Source organism: Protopterus annectens, chromosome 11.part0, assembly GCF_019279795.1.
Source record: "Protopterus annectens isolate FY-2018-M chromosome 11.part0, PAN1.0, whole genome shotgun sequence".
Taxonomy (NCBI): domain Eukaryota; kingdom Metazoa; phylum Chordata; order Ceratodontiformes; family Protopteridae; genus Protopterus; species Protopterus annectens.
The window spans coordinates 1,356,870,274-1,356,895,002 of NC_056745.1; the positions used below are offsets into that span (position 1 = coordinate 1,356,870,274).

Sequence of the window (24,729 nt, forward strand, 5' to 3'; positions counted from 1 at the left end):
CAGGGAATTCTATAAAGGTATAGACATAATGTTATACCAAAAGGTAGTATAAAAAAGAGGATATTTATTTTGTGACAACATGCAACTGTTGCAGTTTGAGATTAGTAGATTTTGTTAAATTTTATTGGGAATATGTGACATCCCTGACAGTTTTTTTCACAATGGATTAACTATATGCCCATTATAGCCTACAAAAAAAAGAAGTGTTAGGGATTTTATAGTGATGGGACAATTTGTTACTCCCCTTATGAATTTTACAAGAACTCTAATAGATTATAGAACTACACCTAGTGGGAGATGTAAAGCTTGTAAACATATAATTAAAACCTTTAGTAAAATGTATGGTCTCAGCTTTAATGTGAAAGGTCAATATGGGTGTATGTGCCCTTAAATGTCCTTGTAATACATTTTATGTGGGAGAAAGTAAGAGACCTTTTAAAGTTAGATCAAAGGAACATATAAGAGACATTGTTATGAATAAAAAGGAGAGTTCAGTAGCTGAACATTTTAATAGAGTAGATAGGGGGGAGTCTGCAGGTTTAGTAGGTATGGTGTTAGGAAAGATAAATGGTGCTCAATATGACAATGTGGATATTAAAAATAAATTACTTTTTAAGGAATCTGTATATATTTTGAAGTCTGATACTGTAGCTCCAAAGGGGTTAAATTTACAGTGTAACTGGAGATTTTTTATTTAATGGTTTTATTGGAATGTTTAATTAAGTGTTTATTGATTGATTAGTGTGTATATTTAAGGAAGGTGTGTGTTTGAATGTTTTACTCCTTGAAGGCTACTGTGCCGAGACGTCAGAGGAAAATAAAGTGCTTTGGTTACTGGGTTGTCGTTTTGCTCTTTGATATTTCCTGTTGTGGTGGTACTCTTTGTACTTACTGTATGTCATTTAGTCCTTGCCTATAACCTGCAATAATTCTAACAATGTTTCCAGGGTATATAAAATCAGTTCCATACCCAACCATGGGAACAAGGCTTGATGTCTACCAAACAGCTGGAACATGCCCCATCTAAAATAGCAACTGAGAAAAAAATCTCACACTTTGCCAACAATATTATTTCTGACTTACAGAAACCTCAGTAGACCCAAATGATAAGGCCCCTTTAAGAGATGAAGTAATATAAAATAACCAATTACCATGTATTAGTTAGAATATTAGAATTAAAAGAAAAAAAATATGCAGCACCAACATAGTCACCAAATGGTTTACAAGAGGCAAATTATAACAATTCTAGGCAATATCCATGTATATCATACCCATCGATGACAACCACACCAGAAACCAAGGCCTCAAATAATCAGGAAGAAAAGAACTGACAGTCACCAAAAAGTGATAGGTAAAGAGCAAAGAACATTTCTGTGTTGCAATTTCTACTATTATATATCCACACAGCATGTTCAATATCTATGAAAATAACTCTTTATTGCATTTAAGTGCAACAAACATATATAGCAGCATTAACCTCCGAGACTGCAGAAGCCTACAGCATACAAGAAATGCCTTTCTTTTACAGAAGGTCTGCTTGTTGAAGGAATGACAGTGCATTCTGTTCTTACCTTTATTTAGTCCCGTAGTCATTCCAGTCGAACTGCTGGTCTCTGTCAATGTGGAAGGAGGCAGAGCTGAACTTGAGAGTGAAGAAGTCCCGGCAGTGGAAGATACCATCAGCTCCGATTTGTTAGCAGTAGTCTGTTCAGGTTTTGTTGAAGTTTGTGCAGTTTCTGGCACAGAGCTACTTGTCACTGTCTGCTCTGTGACAGACTTTGCAGATGAACTACTGAGTGCTGGTGCTGTACTTGTTTCTGCAATATTTTTCAGTGAACTAGGACTATTTACTGCTGTTACACTTGTTTGGGAGAGGGCTTCTGTTGTTTGGGAGAGGGCTTCTGTTGTACTATCAGCCTTGGCACTGCTTGTTGTAGCACTGCTGGCACTATTTTTCTCTTCACTGGTACTTTTTTCAGTGGCAGGTGTAGTGCTACTGGCAACACTTCCAGTTGTAATGCTGCTTGAATCACCAGTCTGTGTAGCCACTGTTTGAGTGGCAGCTGTAGCACTACTTGTTAAAGGTGGACTTGAAGAAGATCCAGCTGTAATCTGTTCAGCTGAGGTTACAGTGGTGGGGTCTGGACTCGAAAGGGCTGTGCTAGCCACTGTTGTGACAGATTGAGAACTGCTGGGCATTGTTGTTGCTTCAGTAGAAGTATTCGCACTAGTAGCTATTCCAGGTACTGATAGGATCAGTCCTGAAAACAGACAAAAAATATGATCAGGTTTAAAATAAACAATGTCAACTTCTACAAAAGTCCATTACTCAAACATTTCTGTCAGTAAGTGTAAAAATTAGTTACTTTTGAAGCAAACATAAACAATTTAACACAAAACAATAAAAATGATTATTGAAAAAAAATAAACAATTTAACAGTCTAAAATCTAAAACCAACAATAACTTACAGGATAGGTCTGACTATGCCAGACTTTGATTTGTAAATAGGCTTAGGCATACAGCAGTTATAAATGCACACAATAAAACCAAAAGCTCAGATAGATATACTGAACCATTTAAAATACAATGCCTCACCAATTATAATAATGCCTACAAGCACTCTAAGCAAGGAAATCATAATTATTATTATAGTGATTTCTTTCTTTAATAAACCTTTTATTAAAGTTTTGAATATTATTATTATAGTTGTTTCTTTATGGCCTCTCCATTTTCCTGCTAGTAAAGTAAAACTCAAATGATTGCTCAATTATTTGGGTATGCAAACAGAAGAACAAACAACAGGCTTTTGCTTTACATTTTCACAGCTTACTGGGAAAACTGCATTTTGTCTGTGAAACGCAGCAGATTTTGTACTCTGGCATTCCATGCCTTTTTAAACTGATTAAAAAATATATGTACAACATTGCTTAAAATCTGGTCAAAAGGCAACCATCTACACAGAAACTTCACAAAGTGCTTCTGGAATTTCTGTACTGTTGGAATGAATAATTGTTAAAAAGAAAGAAAATATATATGTAAAGTATAATGCATGAATATGACAAATGTTGATATGGTTTGTTTTATTTTCTATTAATGTATGTGTGCCTATGTATTAAGTGATAATTTAATAATCGTATTTAAAAGATTAAAGTCATTAGACAAACATTTTGTGAGGAAAATTTGAACTAAATAAATATGTTTTGACAGTGGTAAAAGTAATATGAATGTAATGAAAAAAAAAAAACACAGACCCAGAGTGCATCTGTAAAGGCTAGCAGGTTATTTCAATCAATCCCTATGCAACTACCCCTCTTCCACTTCAAACCATTTACTTTTTTCAAACCTCCCAACCATTTTTGATACACTCCATTCTTATAATGATTGTGTGCTTCTAGAAATGCATTCCAAGGCTCTACAATTCCCTCTCTCTTGGAAAATTAATGTTACAAACTTAACGCTTACCATAATGGCAGACCTGGATTGGTAGCTCCCTCCTCTTTAGCAGTGACACTAAGTATGTTACTCCAGTTGAGGAAGCTTCCAGGCTAGCAGTCTAATGCTTGGTCAAGGGGAGGTTTGATAGTTGGCAAGAATGGGTATAAAAGGATACAAAAAAAAAGTTTGGTGAAGCAGGCAAGAAGCTAGATAGTCTTTCCACATAAAGTTGTACTGCAAAAAACCTTTCTCCAGATTCTGAAGTCCATGCATGGCAGAGCTTACAAAACACATTATATACAATAAAACTGAAAACTATATGACAGCACCCAGAAAAAAGGTCTTTGGTGATAGAAATTTCAGGACTGTTGAAGCCTTAGGATCAAAAGGTGGTGTGGTTAAGCTTCCAAAGATAAAGTGCAAGTCCCAAGCTGGTACAGGATCTTTGACCAGTGGTCCTAGGAGAAAGACACCTTTAAGAAAAATATGCAGACTTTAAAGGAGGCCAAGGAAAGAGACATGGCACCTTGAAGAAAGTTTGATACATCTGACAAATGAACCTTGATGGATGAATAACTGAGCCCCAAGTCAAAAATGTTAAAGAGGAGCCTGCACTGGCCACATAGTGGGATAAAGCTCTGAGTACAGCCCAGGCAACCTGAGATTGACTAGCGACCCAGGTGCTGGATGCATCAGCTAGGGAGGTAGAGCTTACCCATTCCTACAGTGGTTCACTCCTGGCTTGTGCCGCTACTATGATGATACAGTCTTGGCTAGAAAGAGGAAGGCTGCCATGATGCTGTTAGATGGTTCTGAGAAGATGAGGGCTTGGTCATCCAAGCCAGAGATGGTAACCCCTGTAGCCACAAGTGCGGTAGCATGTATGTGAGGTCTGAGAGAGTACAAGTGGTTACTGTGGTGTTTCAAGTGCTCACATCACCACCAAGGACATGGTTAGGCCATAAAATGAAATAGTGTCTCTCACTGCCAGGATACCATTGACAGCACAAAGCACTATCATGGCTGCATAGATAATGACACCCCTCTGAAAGTGTAACGAGGAAGGTCTGATGGTCAGCAGGCATGGGGCAAAAAGGTTCCAAAAGAGGTGGAGAGGTAGACAATAGCTGGAACAAGGGCCAAGCAGGACTCTGTGTCCCAGTCCAATATCTAAATGTAGAAATGCTTCCATTTACTTTTACACATTTTTCTTAAACCAGGTTACTGTGCAAAAGATAATGTTTGGACCACACATTGTTGGTAAGCAGTATCCCTGGCAATCATCATATGTAAAGATACCATAAAGTTAGACACAAGGAACAAAGATCGGGATGAGATTTATAGACAGGTGAGGCAGAGGTATTCTGGAAGGTTTCAGATATAGAGGCTTGTTGAGGATACAAGTCCACAGGAATGGGAACCAGGCTTACCAGGACCAGAAAAAGGGCAAGTAGGACAACTTTGACCTCCAGCATCCCGGCTTTTCCCAGATATTTGGGACTAGAAAGAATCAGTGGAAAAACATGAATGAGACCCAGGGCTACTTTCAAATGAGTGCAACACTACTGCAACCATTCAAGGGATGACTAAGTGAAAAGACGTTTTTGAAATTGGAATTAGTTGGAGATGCAAACCTATTGCCACACAGCTTTCTCCAATGCATGAATAACATTTTGGTTACAAACAGGCTGAGGAACCACTCACGAGGCATCAATAAATAATGACAGAACCTGTCCTCTAAAGAACTGGCTCGATGTTACTGTGAATTAGAAAATGTTCAGCTGTAAACTCACATGGCTTCCTGGCACAAGGGATAGTAATGAGTTCTCTCCCACCTGAAGATGCACCAAACCACTGCCATGATGTCAGTGTGGATAGCAACAGCTACTGTTGGGAGGGATTGTTTGAGCACATGCAAGGTGAGAAGGACTGCCCTAGTTCCCAAAATACTGATTTGTAGTAAGGCCTCCTTCTGAGACCAAGCTCCTTGGGCCGTCGACTCTTGGAAATGAACCCCTGCCATACAGCAGAAGTATCTGTGGCAACTGTCACAACTGAAGTTGGCATACCTCAAAACTGTACAGATTTTCTCAGAATATCCAGATTTTTGCCTCATATTTTTGGACTGTTTCTCATACAATTGTGGTTTTCTGGTAAATGCTCCATACTCACAAAAAAAAAAAAAAAAAAAAGCACAGGTTACAATATAAATTGAGAAGGCTTTCAGTCCCAGGGCCTTGAGAAAGAGAACATAACAAAGATGCTGAATGGAAAGAATAATTCAAAGAAACGGCAAGGAGCTCTAATACAAAGTACATGAAATAGAATGAAGTAATAGTGAGAGAATTTATGACAAAATTCAAAAAAGATCCTAACTAGAAACCCCCCTGGTTCAGAAACAGTATCTAACTTTTGGCTAACATCATTGACAGCTTTACACCAAGATCTAGTTGGGAGTAAGAATTATTTACATGCACATCCTGGACAGACACCAACCTGGTTAACTGCAGGAAAAACAATATTCTTCCTTAAGAGTGAACCTGCAAGCCATTCTAAGAACTATAAACCAATGAAACTATTAAAAATCATGACTGTCCTGAAGAGACCTCAAAATATGTTATATTTTATTTTTGTTAAATGCTTTCATCTTCCAGTAACAAGACTTCATCACAGCAATACCTACTACATCTAACCCCCTCTTAAAAAACTTTATTTGAAAACATTAATTAATGGTCTTAAAGATATACATACTAACCACAATAATAACTTTCACATGTTGTGTACCTAGTCCCTTTTATTTTTTTAACACATCTAACAGACATTTGTTCACTTAATCCTGGGTCTTTATCAGATCATAACCTCAATTGTCAATTTAATTCTGTCACTAGTAGTTCATTTTCATAATCATCTCCATGTTCATTTTGCCTCAGTTCAAAAAATAGATGCGAGAAAACCAGACATTTTATTCCATGCGAAAAGTCAAAAGTAGCACTTATCACTGAAATTGCTGCACTCAGTGATTACAGTATTTTACATACAGAGACACAAAGCCATACAATATCAGGATTTGCAGGAATAAATGAGAGGAATGTGGAAGAAAGGTACCCATATGGTTCCAATAGTAATAGGAGCAATGGGTCATAGTTAGATATGCTACCAATGCATTCATGTATGTACATTGCACTGTGCTTGTTCACTGAAATGTACATACACAGCTTTTTCTATGCAATTTGCATGAACTATTATGTTATGGCTTGCATTGCTGTATTTTTTTGGTTGTGAAATGTTTTGCATTTCACCTGGGCTGAGCTTGAAAATGGTCAACATTAATCGGTGCACTACCCCAGTAAATGTTTGTTTGTTTGTTTCTTTCGGCTTTTCCCGGTTAGGGGTTGCCACAGCGGAACTCCGGTCCGCTAATGATTGGCAGTAGATTTTGACATGCTGGCTTTCCGGGCCTAACGCACAACCTTCAATGAAGGAACGCCCATTCACGCATGTCGCCACACAGAAGACGCTCTAACTGAGAATCGAACGGGCAACGTCTAACTGTGAGGCGACAATGCTACTGCAGCACCACCACCGCAGTATATACACTACCCCAGTAAATAAACATATATAAATAAATACATATAAATAAATAGGTAAATTACGGAAAAGGGTGATTCTGGACACATTGCAGGTCCTGTGAAGAGCACTCTTGGTTAACATCAAAGACTGAAAGAATAGTAATTTCACTGATTCTAATAATACCCTGACTTAGGAAAGGGGTCTATTCTTGTCTTGGTATTAGATACCCAAAAGACTTGGAGAAATTAAACTGAGAGTAGCTCTTTTTTACTAAAAGGATTAGCACTTCCTTTCTGGCCTCAGCTCTTTTATAGAGTTGGACATTAGGAAAAGGTAAACACTGTGGATTGGGCCTCTGGAAATAACTGTCCTTACCTAGTTCTTGTGATCACCAATCAGGAGGATAAGTGGAGAGACAGACATCTATCAAATGGCTTTAGAGTGGCACAGTCAGGCAAACCTTCATGAATTAGCCTCACCCCCTCTCCCCAAGAACAACCAAGGTACATTTTATAATTCTGCCAAGTTCTCCTTTAGGCTGATGGCATTCAGGAAGTTGTTTCAGCATTTACAAGCGTCTTCCAGAATTTCTGTTAAGGAAATGCTACTGGCCATGCCTAAAAATAACTGACACTGACCCCACTCTCTCTATCTCTCTGTCTCTCCTAGAGAAGTTATGGTGAGGTAATTGGACCTGCCTGAGCAAAATAGAGGCTACCACCAAATGGGGTGTTAAGGAATTTGGCCATGGTATCCTTGGTGAATTCAGCAAGATGGAGCCAGGCATGACATCTACACGTAATGCTGTGACTGCTACCCTTACTGCCCCATCCACATTATGTATAAGGCACATGGAGATATGGATATAGAACATAAGGCTGACACTTAGGATAACTACAAGGCGTTCTTTAGTTACATCCATAAACTGAAAGTTAAGGCCCAGATTTGCGCTGAACTCATAGTTAATGGTACTACACATACAGAACCTGTGGATATAGCAAACCTGCTGGCTGACAGGTTCAGTAAAAACTTCACTTCCCTGTGCCACATATACCCCAAAGCATCCCTAACACCTGCCCCCCACCTAGTATCTCTGAGGAACAGGTCTTTCAACCCCTCTCCATGGCCAAAAACATTGCCTCTATGGAACCAGACAACATCCTGGGCTGTGTTCTACATAGGTTAAAACAAAAAGTAGCACAGCCTAAGCACTGGCTTCATCTCAGTGGAATGGAACACAGCTATTCTTATCCCTTTGCACAAAAGGGGAGCATCCACAGACCCCAAGAACTATACACCCATAAGCCTATTCAGCCTTATCTTCAAGGCCATGGAATGAATCATCATGGACCTAATTAACAAAGATAAAGGAAATCTCCAAATGCTCAACCCCATCCAGTTTGGCTCTTTGTCAAGGGGAGATCATGCCCGTTAAACTTGGTGGACTTCTTTGAGGCAGTCACCAAAGCCCTAGATGAGGGCAAATCTTTGCATACGGCCTACATAGACTTAGCCAAGGCCTTTGACACAATCCCCCACTTAGGCATCATTGATAAATTCACTTGGTATCAACCCATATACTGTCAGGTTGGTTGTAAACTGGCTTACTGATAGAACTCATACAGTCAAAATAGGGGACTCCACTTCCTCCAGCAGACCCGTAACCAGGGGTGTTCCACTGGGATCAGTTGTGGGACCCCTGCTGTATGGAATCTACTTCTCTGAAGTACAGGCTAAAACAAAAGGACTGTGGCCGACAAAATTTGCTGATGATTGCAAACTGGGAGCAATCATTGAAAGCCGTAGTGATGTCAACATCCTTCAAGAAGGTTTTACACAGAGTAACGACTGGTGCCAAAGTCATGGTATTAAACGTAATGCAAAAAAATGCATCATCATCCCCTTCTGCAAGGTTGATGTTCCTGCAACTACCAGTTCAATAGCAATACCCTAAGCACACAGTCAGTGATGAGAGATCTGGGAACACAGGTCAACAGCAACCTTAACTTCGACTGCCATGTCTCCACAATGGTAAGAAGGGCATTTTATATTGCTCATCTCATAAGTAAGGGCCTTGCCTCCAGAAAAAAAGAGGTTATAACTGCCTTGTACTCTTCCCTCATTAGGCCAATAATAGAGTACAGTACTCCCTTTGGTATGTTCCTTTCTAAACACCTGCAACAATTGGAGAGACCAAAAAGGTTACTTACAAAGAAAATTCAGGGTCTTCAATATCTGTTTTATGCGGATAGACTGAAATCATTGTCACTTTACTTTGTGTCATACAGACTGCTCAGAGGAGACCTGTGCCTAGTATATAGAGCAATCTCTGACCCAGATTTAATGGAAATGCTGCACATTCGCAAGTCAAATGGCACACGGATCACTTGCTCAAAGGACCTTAACCTGGTATGTGACATCAACAGAACTTGCTGGAGAGATTCATGTTAAGCAAAGCCCCTCGATGATCCTATTTGAGGGTAATTTGGATGATTGGATGGGTAACCAGAAATACATTCTGGGGGTTCCACCTGTATCCCTCTTGGACTGGGGTAATAGATGCTGATTTTAGAGTCTGCTTGACCCAGACACCCTTGGGAACAAGTGTTGAACATGGCTAGGCTTATAAGTGCCCTGGGGCCATTAGGCTAGTAACCTCCTATGACACCTGAGAAAGTAGTTTCTTCTTATCTTCTCCCTCTGTTAAGTTTTCTACAGTCTTGTATGCCTCTTCTACCAAGTCCCTCTAGAATCTAATAGTATGAGGCATGTAGTTTATCATCCTCAAGGTACACACAGAGGATGAGTAAAAGTGGTTTCTCACATGGTCTAAGGCATGTGACTTTTTGCTGGTGGATAAGCCACTTGGTTCTGTAGAATCTGTATTCTTCATGGCAGCTGCATCCACTATGGAGTCCACTTCAAGGCAGGTCTTTCCCTGTACTTGAGTGGCTGAAGGATATTATCCGGTCTCTTCAGAGCCAGAGCCACTACGTCTAGGTTATTCAATAATACTTCTGCTAAGTAGTTGACTTAAGAAACAGGAAGGCCTCCTCCAAGAACAGCTCTGACAGTGGGACTCCAGGGTTCATTCTGCCTTTACATAAATTGTGCTGAGGATCTAAGTGAATTTAGGACCCTCCAGCTGCACAGTTGGAAATTTTGACTCTTTATATTCATTAACATCTGTGATAATGGACTTAAAATGTAAGTCCATGTTTCTTCTCTTGCACTTGTACTTTCCTGACTGCCTCATACAGGAGAATTTCAAGATGGATGAAGCTGTTGGACCAGAAGCAAACTGATATCTTTAATTAAGGGTCCTCAGTCCAAATTTCCTGTGCTGGACAGGAGTGGAGAGCCAGTACCAGAGCTGTGTATGGAAAAGAGATGTACTGAGAATATGTTTATTGGGAAAGAAGTAAGTTGGAGACTTTAAAAATTCCATGTAGTGTGCTTTGATGAAAATGTTGAGGGAAGAAATGTATTTATTTATTTATTTATTTATTGACATTTGATTACCACGAAAGTCTGACTGAGTAGAAGCCCATTTTCAGTGGAGGCCCGGGGAGAAACGCTCCAAATTATTACAAAACGTTTTAAGAACTATAATTTTACAATTTTTAAAAATAAAACAAAAACATCTGCAGTTTAAATAATTATAACAAATGAGACATTATATAAACCATTGGTTAAGAATCAATACAAGTTATATGACAAATCATTTAATATTTAGAGAAATTTTAGACAGTTTTTAGAGAAATTAAAGAAAAGTTAGTTTAATACAACCAGGAATTGCAATATGAAGTAAGGGAAAGACAGGCTTAAGGTATATTTAGAGGGAAAGTCAGAGGAGACAATTTGATAGTTGTAAGAAAGTAAGTGAATAAAGGAGAGTAAGGAGGTATAAGGAATGAAAAGGTACTTGTTCACATTTATGGATACGGTTCATCCTGGTTTTGAACAAGAACAGAGCCAGATTTTAGCTTGGAAGTCTTTCAGAGTGGTTTTGAAAAAATGAAAAGGAGGGTGTTGATCTGATGGATACAGGTAAGGAGTCCCAGGCCTTAGAAACCTTGTACAAGTACAGCCAATGCCCAACAGATTTGGTAGGTTTGTAGACAGTAGTTTTTGGTCACTGGATTGCAGTGACCAACTAGGAACATAGTTGTGTAGAATGTTTTTTAGTGGTGGGTAGACAGATGGATGCTGGATAATTTTATAGGTGGTAGGAAACTGTGTATATGCTAATTGATGAGGCAGGTGTAACCAAGTTAGGTGTTACATTGCTATACAGTGTTGGGTTCTGAAAGGGGTATTTGCTGCAACTTTAGCAACTTTGTTATAGCACTGTTCAAGTTTAAACTTTTGAGGAGCCTGGAAGTTAGTAAGGATGGGAACACCATAAAAAAGAGTGGGGATGAGATAAGTAGTGGCAAATGTAGTTTTAGTTGCATCCATGAGAAAGTTTTTGGCTCTGTAAAGCATATGTAGTTTTTGTTGTTATTTTTATACAATTTTGCATATGCAGGATGGATGTATGATTATCATCCACTATCACTCCTAATAATTTGCTATGTGAAGGGACTTCAATGGCTGTATTATCAAGAGAGAGCAATTTAAATTTTGTTTTTTTTAATCAGAGAGGGGGATTTTGGGGAAAAAAAGTAGTAATTTGGTCTTGAAAAAGTGCCAAAAGCACTGTGCTGTTACTCTGATGCTTACTGTGATGGATTTGAAGTCTTCTTAAGACACTCAGTCTTGCTGGCTGGATTCTGCTGAAATCAAAGTCTGGTTATAGTTGCATTCACAGTCTGTTGCATACAGAAACTTGCAGAATATACACTGATGAGAGAATATACTTTGCAGCACCTGTCTTTAAGAGCAGTAACCAATAACTTTTTATAATAAACCACACATACTTCTGTTACAGCTTCAGAAAATGTTCTACTTTACTTCTTATATAGTACAGATGATATGAGAGATATAACATTTACCTCAGAACAAAATGTGTCCCTACCATACCCCTAACATAACTGGATTTAATAGAGACTTTATATATATTTTTAGTTAAACACACACCCTCTTAGTTTTGGAAAGATACTGCCTTGATGATGCAAATGCTGACACATCTGTTCTTGTGCAAATGCTGATAAGTAAACTGTCTTCAAGGAAATGCATTGTGGAGTAACTTTCTTAGAAAAGCATATTTTTAAACTTTCTTAGAAAAACATATTTTTCAAGAAAATGCCTTGTGGATAAACACATATCCTGTTAAAGAAAGCAGATTAGTTTTTTTCTGACATATCCTGTTTTTTTTACATTCTTGCCAAGTCTGTAAGAAGTCAGCTTTCTTGATGTGTGTGTAATACACTCATAAACAAGTTCCTTATTTTTAAGCCACAATCATTTAGTATGGATGCTAATGACATATTGTTAAACTCTATTTCTACATTTAAGCAAGTTTTATCTTATTCCTTATTTAGGTTGCATATTTATAGCAAAGTTACTTTAAACCTTAGTATATTGTTGAACACACTCTAACAATTCCTTCTTTTTTATTTTAAACAAGGGAAATAAATTCAGTATTATTTGAAAATACCTTTTCATTATGACAATTAACAGCAGTAACTTGACTAGCTTTTGTTAAGCAGATTTTAATACATGCAAATAATATACAACCAAGCATTACAATAACAATAAAAGAAATTAAAAATACAGTGATTTTTCCTGTCCATCCTGTAAATAGATTACTAAACCATTCACTCCAATCATCATTCCAATTTTTTCTAGTATATTGAGACACTTGTGCAATCACTTTTAAATGTGCTTTTACAGATTCTGTTTTATCTCGAATAAATGTACAACATTGTTCTCCTATTAAAGCACATATACCCCCTTGGGATGCTAATATGTAATCTAATGCCATTTGATTTTGCTAAACCATAGTTTGTATTGCTGTCATTTCGACAGTAATGTCAAGGACTGCATTGAAAGTGGCATTTGCCAATACCTCAACTAGTTTAGATAGTTTTCTCAGCTCCCAGATGGCTTTTGCAGCCCCGTACCAAGGGAAAATACCTGCTCCAGAGATTACATCATCTCCTAAATCCATATCTTTTAATTTAATATAATCAAGATTTTGATGATATATCTGTGATGTATCTAAGGTGTCTACTGGGTTTTCTGGACTTTCAATCACAGGTAATGTATCTCTTTTCTTTTTTGCATTTCTAATGCTTCCTTTTGGTAACTCTTTTACATGATGCATTGCTGGTACCACTAATCCTATATAACAGGTGCCATCCCATCCCTTTGGTAACCATTTATAAGCATATTTACCACAGATGTAATATAACCCATCTGATAGAGCAGCACTGCTATTCACCAGACTGCCATTTACTTGCCCCATAGTAGGAGTTTTATCATGTACAACTGTAAAGTTTTTATCTGTTTTACTTCGCCAACATGTAATATTGGTTTTGCACTGATTTTTATTATTTTGTGAAAAATGAAATACTGCTGTGTCACTTAATATTAACTGACCCTTAATTGGTATTAAAATAGGAAAACCATGAGAAAATACTCTATGTACTGGTATGTGGTTGTGAAAATTTATCATTTCAATTGTTTGAATACAATTGCTATTACCCACTGGAACAGTTCCATTTTGTTGAAAACATGTGATTCCCTGCACTATAGCAGATAACTGTACTCTTTCTCATATAGTACAGATGATCAGAAGATTCTAGGTTCGACTCCTGGCTGGCTCGCCATTGAAAAATTAATTTTATAAGTGCCAAAAGCACTGTGCTGTTACTCTGATGCTTACTGTGATGGATTTGAAGTCTTCTTAAGACACTCAGTCTTGCTGGCTGGATTCTGCTGAAATCAAAGTCTGGTTATAGTTGCATTCACAGTCTGTTGCATACAGAAACTTGCAGAATATACACTGATGAGAGAATATACTTTACAGCACCTGTCTTTAAGAGAAGTAACCAATAACTTTTTATAATAAACCACACATACTTCTGTTACAGCTTCAGAAAATGTTCTACTTTACTTCTCATATAGTACAGATTATGTGAGAGATATAACATTTACCTCAGGACAAAATGTGTCCCTACCATACCCCTATCATAGCTGGATTTAATACAGATTTTATATATACTTTTAGTTAAAACACACACCCTCTTGGTTTTAGAAAGATACTGCCTTGATGATGCAAATGCTGACACATCTGTTCTTGTGCAAATGCTGATAAGTAAAATGTCTTCAAGGAAACGCCTTGTGAATTAACTTTCTTAGAAAAACATATTTTTCAAGAAAATGCCTTGTGGATAAACACATGTCCTGTTAAAAAAATCAGATTAGTTTTTTTCTGATATATCCTGTTTTTTTTTACATTCTTGCCAAGTCTGTAATAAGTCAGCTTTCTTGATGTGTGTGTAATACACTCATAAGCAAGTTCCTTATTTTTAAGCCACAATCATTTAGTATGGATGCTAATCACATATTGCTAAACTCTATTTCTACATTTAAGCAAGCTTTATCTTATTCCTTATTAGGTTGCATATTTATAGCAAAGTTACTTTCAACCTTAGTATATTGTTGAACACACTCTAACAGATCTTTTTTTGGCTTCAGTATGACTTGTGAGTTAGGAAGCCATGTTTCAGTGGCTGTTAAGGCTTCCTGAGTAATTTTTTGGAGGTGCACCTTGTTGTCAGATGTGCAAATCAGAGTGGAATCATATGTGTATTATATTAGGGTGGCCTGCTATGTGGATGTGGGGAGGGTGTTGATGAAAATGGTAGAGGAAGGGACGAAGGATAGAGCCTTGTTCTGTACCGGTGGTGACTGCGAGATAAGGAGAGAGTGTTGAGTGACATTTTACTGACTGGTACCTACTGGATGGGTAGCTTTTGAACCAGAGAAGGGTGGATTGTGAGAGACCTAGTGAGGACAATAGAAGTAGAAGTTTGCTGTGACAAACTGTGTCGAAGGCTTTAGACAAGTGTAGAATTAAGGAAGAGATTACTTTGCCATTATCTCTTGCTTTATTGACATTATCTATATATTAAAAGGGCAGTGCTAGAACTATGGGAAGGACAGAAGCCCTGTTGTATAGGGGTAGGAGTTCTTCCTGCAGGAAATAGTCTAGCAATTGTTTTTGAATACATTTTTCAAGTATGTTGGTAAGGGGAGAAAATATTGCTACAGGTCTAAATGAGCTAATACACAAAAGAGCCAGCACCAAAGTCAGCTTCCAACTGAAATGTAATGAAGTTCAAAGCACAATGGACCACAACACAATAGGAATATCAGTACAGCATATCATTTTCAGCCATAAGCCTTCATCAGTGCCTGTTAACTTCAACCCCTTACAGGATTTAAATACAATTTCATCAGCCAATTAAGGCTGCAATTAATCATTATAACTGCTCATTGAGCCCTGGTACAAATAGTGCCCCTAATTTGATAATCCACATTTGTTCCTTTTGATTAAGCAATGCTTGCCATCCAACTTTATTATTAGTTTTAAAGTTTACCCTGTCAATAACAGTAAACATAAAATTAGCACAAACATGTTTCAAAGTATGTTTGCATAACGCATCTGTCTGTGTAGCATAACGTATATCATTAAAGTGTTCCAACATTCTTAACTTCAACGAATGTGACGTTTTTCCCACATAAAATGCAGAGCAAGAACACATAGCTAAATACACCACCAGTGTTACAATTCCCATATGTCCAAATCTCAAAAAACTTAGTTCTATTCTTAGAACTATAATATGTATCTTTATTAATAAATTGGAAAAATTGCAATGTCCACATGGAAAGCAACCCACTAGCCTGTCTCCATCCAACCTAACCTGATGTACATGTTTACTCCTATAATGTGTCTGTTTATAATGATTAAACCAGCTGGCCAGGGTTTTCCCTTTTCTATATGAAAAGAGACATTGAGAAGGTACAATGTCCTTAAGTCTTTTATCCATCAGCAACACATCCCAATGTTTAAATATCAAGTTTTTAATGAGTGTGATATTATCACCAAAACTCGTAACAAACCATATGGGTTGTTTACTGGCCTACTTTTAACCGAATATTGTAACAAAGAAGATCTAGAAACTTCCTCTATGGCACAACGTGTTTGGTTAATAACATTAATTAGATAACCCCTTTCCAAAAATCTATGATGTGCCCATAGCCATCTGCTTTATCTGCAGATAAGATTGATCTCCAAAACAAAACACATTTTTGGTGAGAACATGTTCCATTAGACATAACAGAAATGTATTAAAGCCAGGGGATACAATTCAGCCCTATTCAACCAATACTCACGCGCCATAAGCCCAGCTCAATGAGGAGTATTCGTATACAATGCAGAAACATCCAAAGTACATAATAACCACCCATGTTCAATCTGCATGTCCTCCACTATATTTAAAAATTCAGTGGTATCCTGGATACGAGAACATATATGTAGTAATAATGGCTTTAAATACTTAGTCAAAAATGCAGAAAGAGGTTCAGCGAGATATCCTTTACCAGACACAATTGGCCTCCCTGGAGGCTTATCCAAACTCTTATGAATTTTGGGTAACATATAAAATATTTGTTTAGCTGGATCCGGTACAGTAAGGTAGTAAGCCACATTTTTAGATATAATGCTCTCCTGTAATGCATTCTGTAAGAACTCATCTATCTTAGTCTTACACAAAAAAGTAGGGTCCAAGTGCATCTGTAGATAAAATCTGTGGTCTAATAACTGGTTCGTAGCTTCAGTATGATACATATCCCAATCATTGACCAAAACTACACCCCCTTTATCAGCCTTGTTAATCACTATATTTTTATTCTTCCTAAGCTGAAACAAGGCCTGTCGTTGTGACCTTGATAAATTATCATGAAATGGGTTCTTATTCAAATAATATGAAAAATGTAAATCTTTCAAAGCTAAGCTCTGAAAAATAGCTACAGTGTTGTTCATAGGTGGCATAAAAGAAGATCCTCTAAACCTGAACTCGTCTGATGCGGAGTCAGAACCTGACTGTACAAAAAAAATGTAAGATTCAAAATACGACAAAACAATAATGCATCTTTGCCAAAAGTATATTCAGTCACAAAAGAATTTGGTATAAAATCCCAATCCTTTATTAAGTAGTTCACTTTCTGCACATGATAATTGTACCGAAGAAATATTGTGCACATTCTGATATTCATTTATTTCTGTAACATCACTTATAAAATTGCATCCAAACTTTTCCCTGCTATGTTTGTGTTTACCTCCACCCCTTTTAGTGCTTCTAAAGGGGCATTCTTATTAACTCTCTTGGTTAGAGGAGACTGTGAAGGTGTAGGTGTATCAGTATCTGTGACAGATGAAAATTCATCTGCAGATGTATCAGAAGGGACATAATGTGTCTTTTTTCAAGATCGACCTTTTCCTTTTACAACTAGGGGACCCTACATAAGGAGGTTTATTGTCCACAAACTGAACTGTTCTGTTATACTCAAATGGTTTACCACCTGAGTAATCTTTAACATCTCTTTCAAATTTCCTGGGCATACATAATTTCAAATCTTTTTCAGCCAACATTAGTTTTTTTGACAGTATGGCCATTTGCTCAACATAAGTGGTACTAATGGTTTAATTTTGTCACACAACTCCATAATATTGTCAGTAAGGGTCATTATTTTCCTTTCGTAAAAAGACATCAACATTTTAACAAAAGACATTGATGCTGCCTGTTGGGCTTCCTTCCATTCCTTAAGTAACAAATCATTTATTCCCTTCACAAATGGCTATATTTTAACTTGTAAACCCCTAGGGGTGATATGTTTAGCGCAATATGCCTTAATAAGCCTTAAATGCCACACGTGTCCTAAGCACTGCCATGATTTGCACTAACCAATTAAATACTACTGTACATGACTCTTTGTTTCCTTCTGACAGGAATTACCACCCCCATTGAATGATGAATCAAAAACATTCAAATCATCTTTATCTGTCGATAAACTTTCCAACAACTGTATCAATTTCATGACATACAAACTTATCAGAAAAAACAATTATCAAAATGTGTACAATAGATCAATAAACAATATCCCACACTGTTGATATACAAATCTTCCACCTGTAATAATGATTCACAAAAAGAAATACAGCACCATTTTGTTCACATAATGCTATATAAAAAGAAAATTTGTATATATATATATATATATATATATATATATATATATACACACACACACACACACACACACACACACACACACACACACACACACACACATACATTTCTAAGTAACTCAGTCAGTAACAACCCAACCCAATTGCCTCATGAATATTGGGGCAAAGGTCAAATAAATTGTTCAACCTGCAAAAAAGCTGCAGTTACCGGCTGAGTACTAGAACAATGATGGTCATCCAAACCATAAATAAACCTGCCCTGTAGGGCCACTTATCCCATTATAAAACTTGGTTAAATATTACATTTGCATGTATATTTGGTAACACTCTGACCTAATTATTTCACTAAAAAATGAAATAAAGGTCTAATAAACTCTTCACTTATGTGAACATGCACAGTAAAGTTACCAAATATGGTAGATAAAGCATTAAATAGTGAAATCTGGCACCTACAATATAAAACTCTTGTAGCAATATTTGTAAAACATCCCAAACAAGTTACAGGTAAAAGGACAAAGTCAATCACAAAGTCATTATCAAACACGCAATGATTCCATGTAAAACAACGGTACTCATAAATGGATATGAAAGTATCAAAAAGCAAAGAACACTACCTGCTTGTCAAATATCTGCTGGATTCCTTATGACAAATCTGCCTCAATAAAGTTCCAAATCAATTGCAAAAAATACAAAATTTGTGTTAAGTCACCACAACTCTCTTCCCATATATTCTCAATCAGTACACCACCTCAAAGTTGGACTGAAGTAGTGATCACACTGATAAATGGAGGAGTTGTGGAAGATTGTTGCATGAGAAGCTGCTGCTCATATAAAACCCAGGTCTAAATAAGGTCTAAACAAATGTTTGTAAGTAAGGAAATAATTTTTTTGAGTTGGGCTGTAGGATCTAAATTTTATTGACATAGCAAGGTTTCACTAAGTTTAATGTTATTGGCTGTAAAAAAAACATTTACTAGAAAATGGAAATCAAACTTTAAACTAGCTGCAACTGAAGTACTGAATATTGCAAAAGAGATAAAATAAGTGGAGATGAGATCTTTACAAAAGGGAAGGAGTGCATTTCATAGAAATAAATGGATTTGTGGGAACAATATACTTTACTTATTTATTTATTTGTTGTTGACCAGATTAGTTCTACCAGGCTAGTAGCTGCTTTTCAGGGGAGACCTGAGGTAGTATTTCTACTACTGAGAAAATCTGAACAGGGAGTTGGGGAACTTCTCCAACTCTTTATGAATTGGGACTCGATTCACTGTTACACATCCTGTCTTCCAGTCTGGCTGCATAGGTGGCTAGGAGAAGCAGAAAGCTGAAAATCGAGCATAAAGGATGGAGAAAGCATTTTGCAGGTGTTGAATGTGAGTGGAGATCGAACAACAGAGAAGTTGGATATGATGAATAATGAATCGAAGGTTATGCGGATTGAGGAGAATGGAGAGGAGAGGAGAGGAAATAAAGAGCAGGAGAGCCTGTTAAAAGGCAAGAAGAAGCAGTTGAAGTAAGCATCATAGATTTGGAGGAGCTATTTCAATAAAATTTGTTCACAACAGATCCTACAACACCAGAATATGTTGTTACAACCCTCCAGTCAGGAGGGTGGTGGGCTGTGTATTTAAAGGAATTAATTGAGCAGAGTGAACCAGAAAGTGAAAAGGCAATATCATGTAGTGAAAAAAATGGACAGAATACAAGAATTAGAAGGTCAAGAAATAAGGGCAGAAAAAAAGAAATCATATGCACAGACTGTAAGAAAAGTTGAAAGAAAAGTAGAAAAGAAAATGAAAGTAAGAAACAAACATCGAGTTATGATAAGTAGCAAAACAGAAAAAAAAAACTTGACAGGTATGAAATATGGGACAGCATCATTTCACCACTGGGTATTGAACCCAGAGAGGGAAGAGCATTTATTTGTATTAACAAGGACTCCTTTTGTGACATTTATTTAAAGAAGTACAGTATATGGAAACATTCTTAGAACAATATGAAAAAAAAACTATATGTTGTACAAGCATTTAATACTGAAGCAAAAAAAGAGTATATATATATATATATATATATATATATATATATATATATATATATATATAATTTCATACTGAAGTTGAAAAAGATAATTTAAAAGATGACTTACAAACTGTGTTTAGGGATGTAATGGATATTATAAAGATTTATGACAATAGAGGTTCATGGACTGGAGGATGGGAATGTGGTGTTATCTTGCAAATGCAAATGAGAAAATAATACATGTGCCCAATATAATTAATGTGGAAGGGAATAGCCAAATGGTTAAATCCTGGAGTCAACCAAAGACATTTTTTGGTAAAAATGACCATTTAATTAATAACTGTGATAAAAAAAAATGTTTCATTTGTGGCAAAGCTGGTCATGAAGCAAAAAAATGTGAATACAAATGTATAAAGTATGATAAAATAGGACATTCATGGATGGATTGTAATGTTAAAGAGAATCATAAAGAGGAAACAAATGTAGACCAAACAAGAGTGATTGTTTTAGTAATGATGAAGATATAAGGGTGGAGATAAAAGAACATACAAGGAAATAAAAAGGAAAAGAAAGACAGAATGAAGAAGAATTAAATATTTCAAGTGAAGAAGGGGAAGATAAAGGGATAAGAATCAAAAGTAAAAGAAATTCCATTGAGAAAAGAGTGAAAGATAAAAAACACCAATTTAAAAATATAGGTATAGGAGAAAACAAAAAAGGAAAAAGATAAATGTAATAGATACTTTTCTAAAAAGCGAGAATTCTAGCCATAAATGTGAATAGTATAAACAATGTGCAATGAAGGTTAGGAGTGTTGGAAAGGTATAGATTGTAAGACATGGATATCATAAGAATAACAACAGAAGAAGAACGAAGAAAAGTAATTGGGTTATGGGAACAGAAGGTTGCATGGAACATAGGAGAATAAAAATGCTCAGGTATAGCAATTCTATATAATGAAAAGCATAGAAATGTTGGATTACACATTAGTATTATTAGGAAGAATACTAACATTAGATATAAGATGGAAGAGCCATATATATATATATATATATATATATATATATATATATATATATATATATACATATAGAGTGGTTGCACTTATATATATATATATATATATATATATATATATATATATACTATACAGAGGCAGGGAGAGATTATATTTATGAAAACACTTGATTGTGTTTGAATATACAAGTTATAGTAGTGGGAGACTTTAAATGCGATTAAAGACATATGAGAAAAGAAGGGGTAGATGTAAAAGTTATTTCAGATATGATTAAAAGTGTAAAATGTATTAATGACAAAAACACTGGACATACAAAGGGGCAATTTGAGAACTGAAATTGACTATTTTATATTATCAGAAAGGGGTTAAAATTACAGGTTTCTAAGATTATGCAGCAATTTGGAGAGAATAGGTTATATAAAAATAGACAGAGGTAAAAAAGAATTAATGGAACAGATTTAAATGATTATGTAAGGAAAATAATACATCAGTTATGGTTAGATAACATAGACAGAAGATTTTATAAAGACTAGACAGGTTGGTGGATTAGTTTAAAAGAAAAAATATACAAACAAGAGGTTTTGAAATGGCAAAGGACAAAAAGAATGCAAGATAGTTGCAAATATAAGGAGCTCAGTAATCAAGGCTTTAAAGGCATAATAAGTAACAAAGAAAAGTTTCTAGAAAAAAAGAAAGAAAGTTATATAAAATGAACCAAGAGAAAATGTAAAAAATGTATTTAAACAAATATATTTTTACAAGGAAGAAAAGAAGTGGCATCATACCTAAGTAAAGTCATTAAAGAAAAGAAAAGAATAATAACAAAATGAAAGAAAGATAAAGGAAGTGTAATTAATAAGCAAAAAAGAAAAAATAATAAAGCAGACAATAAAAAGACATTCTGAAAAGTTTTTTCAAATGCGAAACTATAGGGAATCATGGATGGAACGTAATAAAATTAACTGAAGAAGATAATGAGAGAATGAAAGAAAAGATTACAATGATAGAATTAAAAAAAGTTTTGAAAACTGTAAATATAGAAGCAGCTACAGGTTCAGACGGAATTGAATATCTAATGTGTAGAGACATGCAAGACTGGCAAAAACAATATTTTTAGAGGGGATGAATGAGTGGTTCAAAAAGGGGTAAATAATAAAAGAATATGTATGGGTGCAATGAACTTTATATGAAAAGAAAAGAAAGAGTAGTTATAAAAAAACTGGAAACTACTAGTGTTGAACAATGTTGATTATACGTTTCTTATGAAGATAGAAAAAAGAATAGTAAGCAAATCTAATAAGCTACTGAATGAAACAATTTTTGGAATAAAAAGAAAAAGGAGTCAAGAATTTTTAATGATTACAAGAGAACTGGTACATGATATAATAAATAGAAAAACAGAATCAAAAATATTGTTGGGGCATGTAAGTACAGCATTTGATGAGATACAGCATGAAATACTATGAGTAATAAAATACTTAACATTTTAGTATCAGTGTATAAAAGAAATAAAGTAAAACTAGTTGTTAATGGCTGGTTAAGTGAGAAAATAAAAATAAAAAGTGCTATCAAACAACAATGTCCAGTAAGTAGTATTTTATTTGCATTAATTAAGAATACATTCATAAACAAGATAGATTTAGCGTTGGAGAAAACAAAATATTGCACAACAGAGGGAATTCAGATGTTAGATTCCAGTAATGTTTTATTATGCAGATGATCTTGTAGCAGTGGTGAAAATAAAGAATGGATGAGAACAGCTATTAAAACACTCAATAAAGAATTAGAGGAGTATTAGGTTTGAGTATTAATGAAGAAAAGAGTAAAGGACTGGGATTTTCAGGAAAAATAGAGGGTATTCAATTTAATAAAGAAGAAATAGAAATTTTGCAAATAAGATCTGGTAACAAGCAACAGAGATTGACACAATGGAAGAATATGATACATAAAATAAGAAATATGTATATATTCTGGAGAACATTTAAATTTATGTATAAGAAAAAAGTATGTTTACTCAAGTCAATAATATTAAGTAAGATGGCATATCTAGCAAATGTATTTATGACACCAGTGGAGTATGAAAAAGAATTATTGTCCATGTTATTTACATTTATATGGGGGATCAAGACTGAACCCTATTAAATAGGTATCCTTTATGTTACAAAAAAGGAGGTTTGGGTTTAATAAATCCAATTTTACAATAGCTTCATATAAAGTATTAACAGGAATAAAGGAAAAAATGGTAATAAAATAATAGAAGAAAAGTATAAAGCAATTTGGGAAAAGTTTACATGTTTTAAAAGCAGTAAAAGAATTACTTGTAAGGAAGTGAAAATATATCAAGAGAAAATACTGTTATGGAAGACCGATTAAAGTAATATAGAAAAAACAGAGAAAAATGGTATGAACATATAATGAAAAAATGTTATTATATTTATCCCTGGAAACATTTTCTATAAAGAAAAATAAAAGCTATAAAAGCAAGAATGAAAAGATATGAAAAAATATGTGGCATGTATAGATTTACTGTGGAGATTATCCATAAATAAGCTTCTAGTAAAGGCAAATATGCCATATAAAAGAATAAAAAAGTTTGTACATATGGTGGGAAAACAGAGACTACCGTGCATGTTTTTTTTAAAGTAAAGGAGTAAATCAATTATGAGAAGACATATGAGATTAGAAGAAAAACTGTTTGTATAGTATGGATTGTAGGGAGTGAAAAAAATTAATGGGATAAAATTTAATGGGAAATGGCTACTATCAGAAATTTTGAAGAAAATAAGATTTTGGTTATGGAAAAAGGAGTGGGGGATTCAAAAATAAAAAAAAAATGAAAATATGTAAGTTAGTTGTAAATAATTGTAAATAAGCTTTAAAAGTTTGTATATAGAATGTATATATTGTATATTGTAAATTTTCATAAAGGGCCCCTACTCTTCTCGATGCTTTGGGATCTTTTACATCCACCTAATCTACCACCAATTGAGTGAGCTGGTGCCTCATTTTAACATCACATCCAAGGGATAAGGCCCCATCTACCACCAACTCGGGCAGATGGGGCCTCATTTTAACATCATATCTGAAGGATGATCAGGATGAGGAAGAACTATTAAGGAAAGGTTGAAAGTAAGCAATACAGGCAATAAAGTGAATGAAAATTGTTAAAAAGAAAAAAATATATATGCACAGACCATGACAAAAACAATGAAAATAGCAATGGAAACTATTACCATTGATTGCTTACTTTTCTATTAATGTATGTAATCCCATGTTACCCTTTAAAGTGAGATGTTTTAGTAAAGCTGTTTAAAAAGGATCAAATGGCCCTAGGAAATTTGTTGCTGTTGCTGTAGCTGTATTTTTGGGGGAGTGCTTTTCACTCTACATGTTGAGTCATTCGTTTGCCCCAAAACATAAATGTTAACCTTAGATTCAGCAAGGAAAATGAAGTAAGGTCAAGTAGTGTTTGCAGGC

General features: G+C 35.5%; 1 protein-coding gene across 1 annotated transcript in view; it reads right to left on the bottom strand.

Annotated features, from left to right (window-relative positions):
• PODXL (podocalyxin like) overlaps positions 1 to 24,729 on the bottom strand; it is a 601,941-nt gene that overhangs the window by 332,637 nt on the left and 244,575 nt on the right. Inside the window, exon 2 of the mRNA XM_044088661.1 lies at positions 1,572 to 2,261. Within this exon, the coding sequence (XP_043944596.1) occupies positions 1,572 to 2,261 (690 nt within the window). The remainder of the gene's footprint in view (positions 1 to 1,571; positions 2,262 to 24,729) is intronic.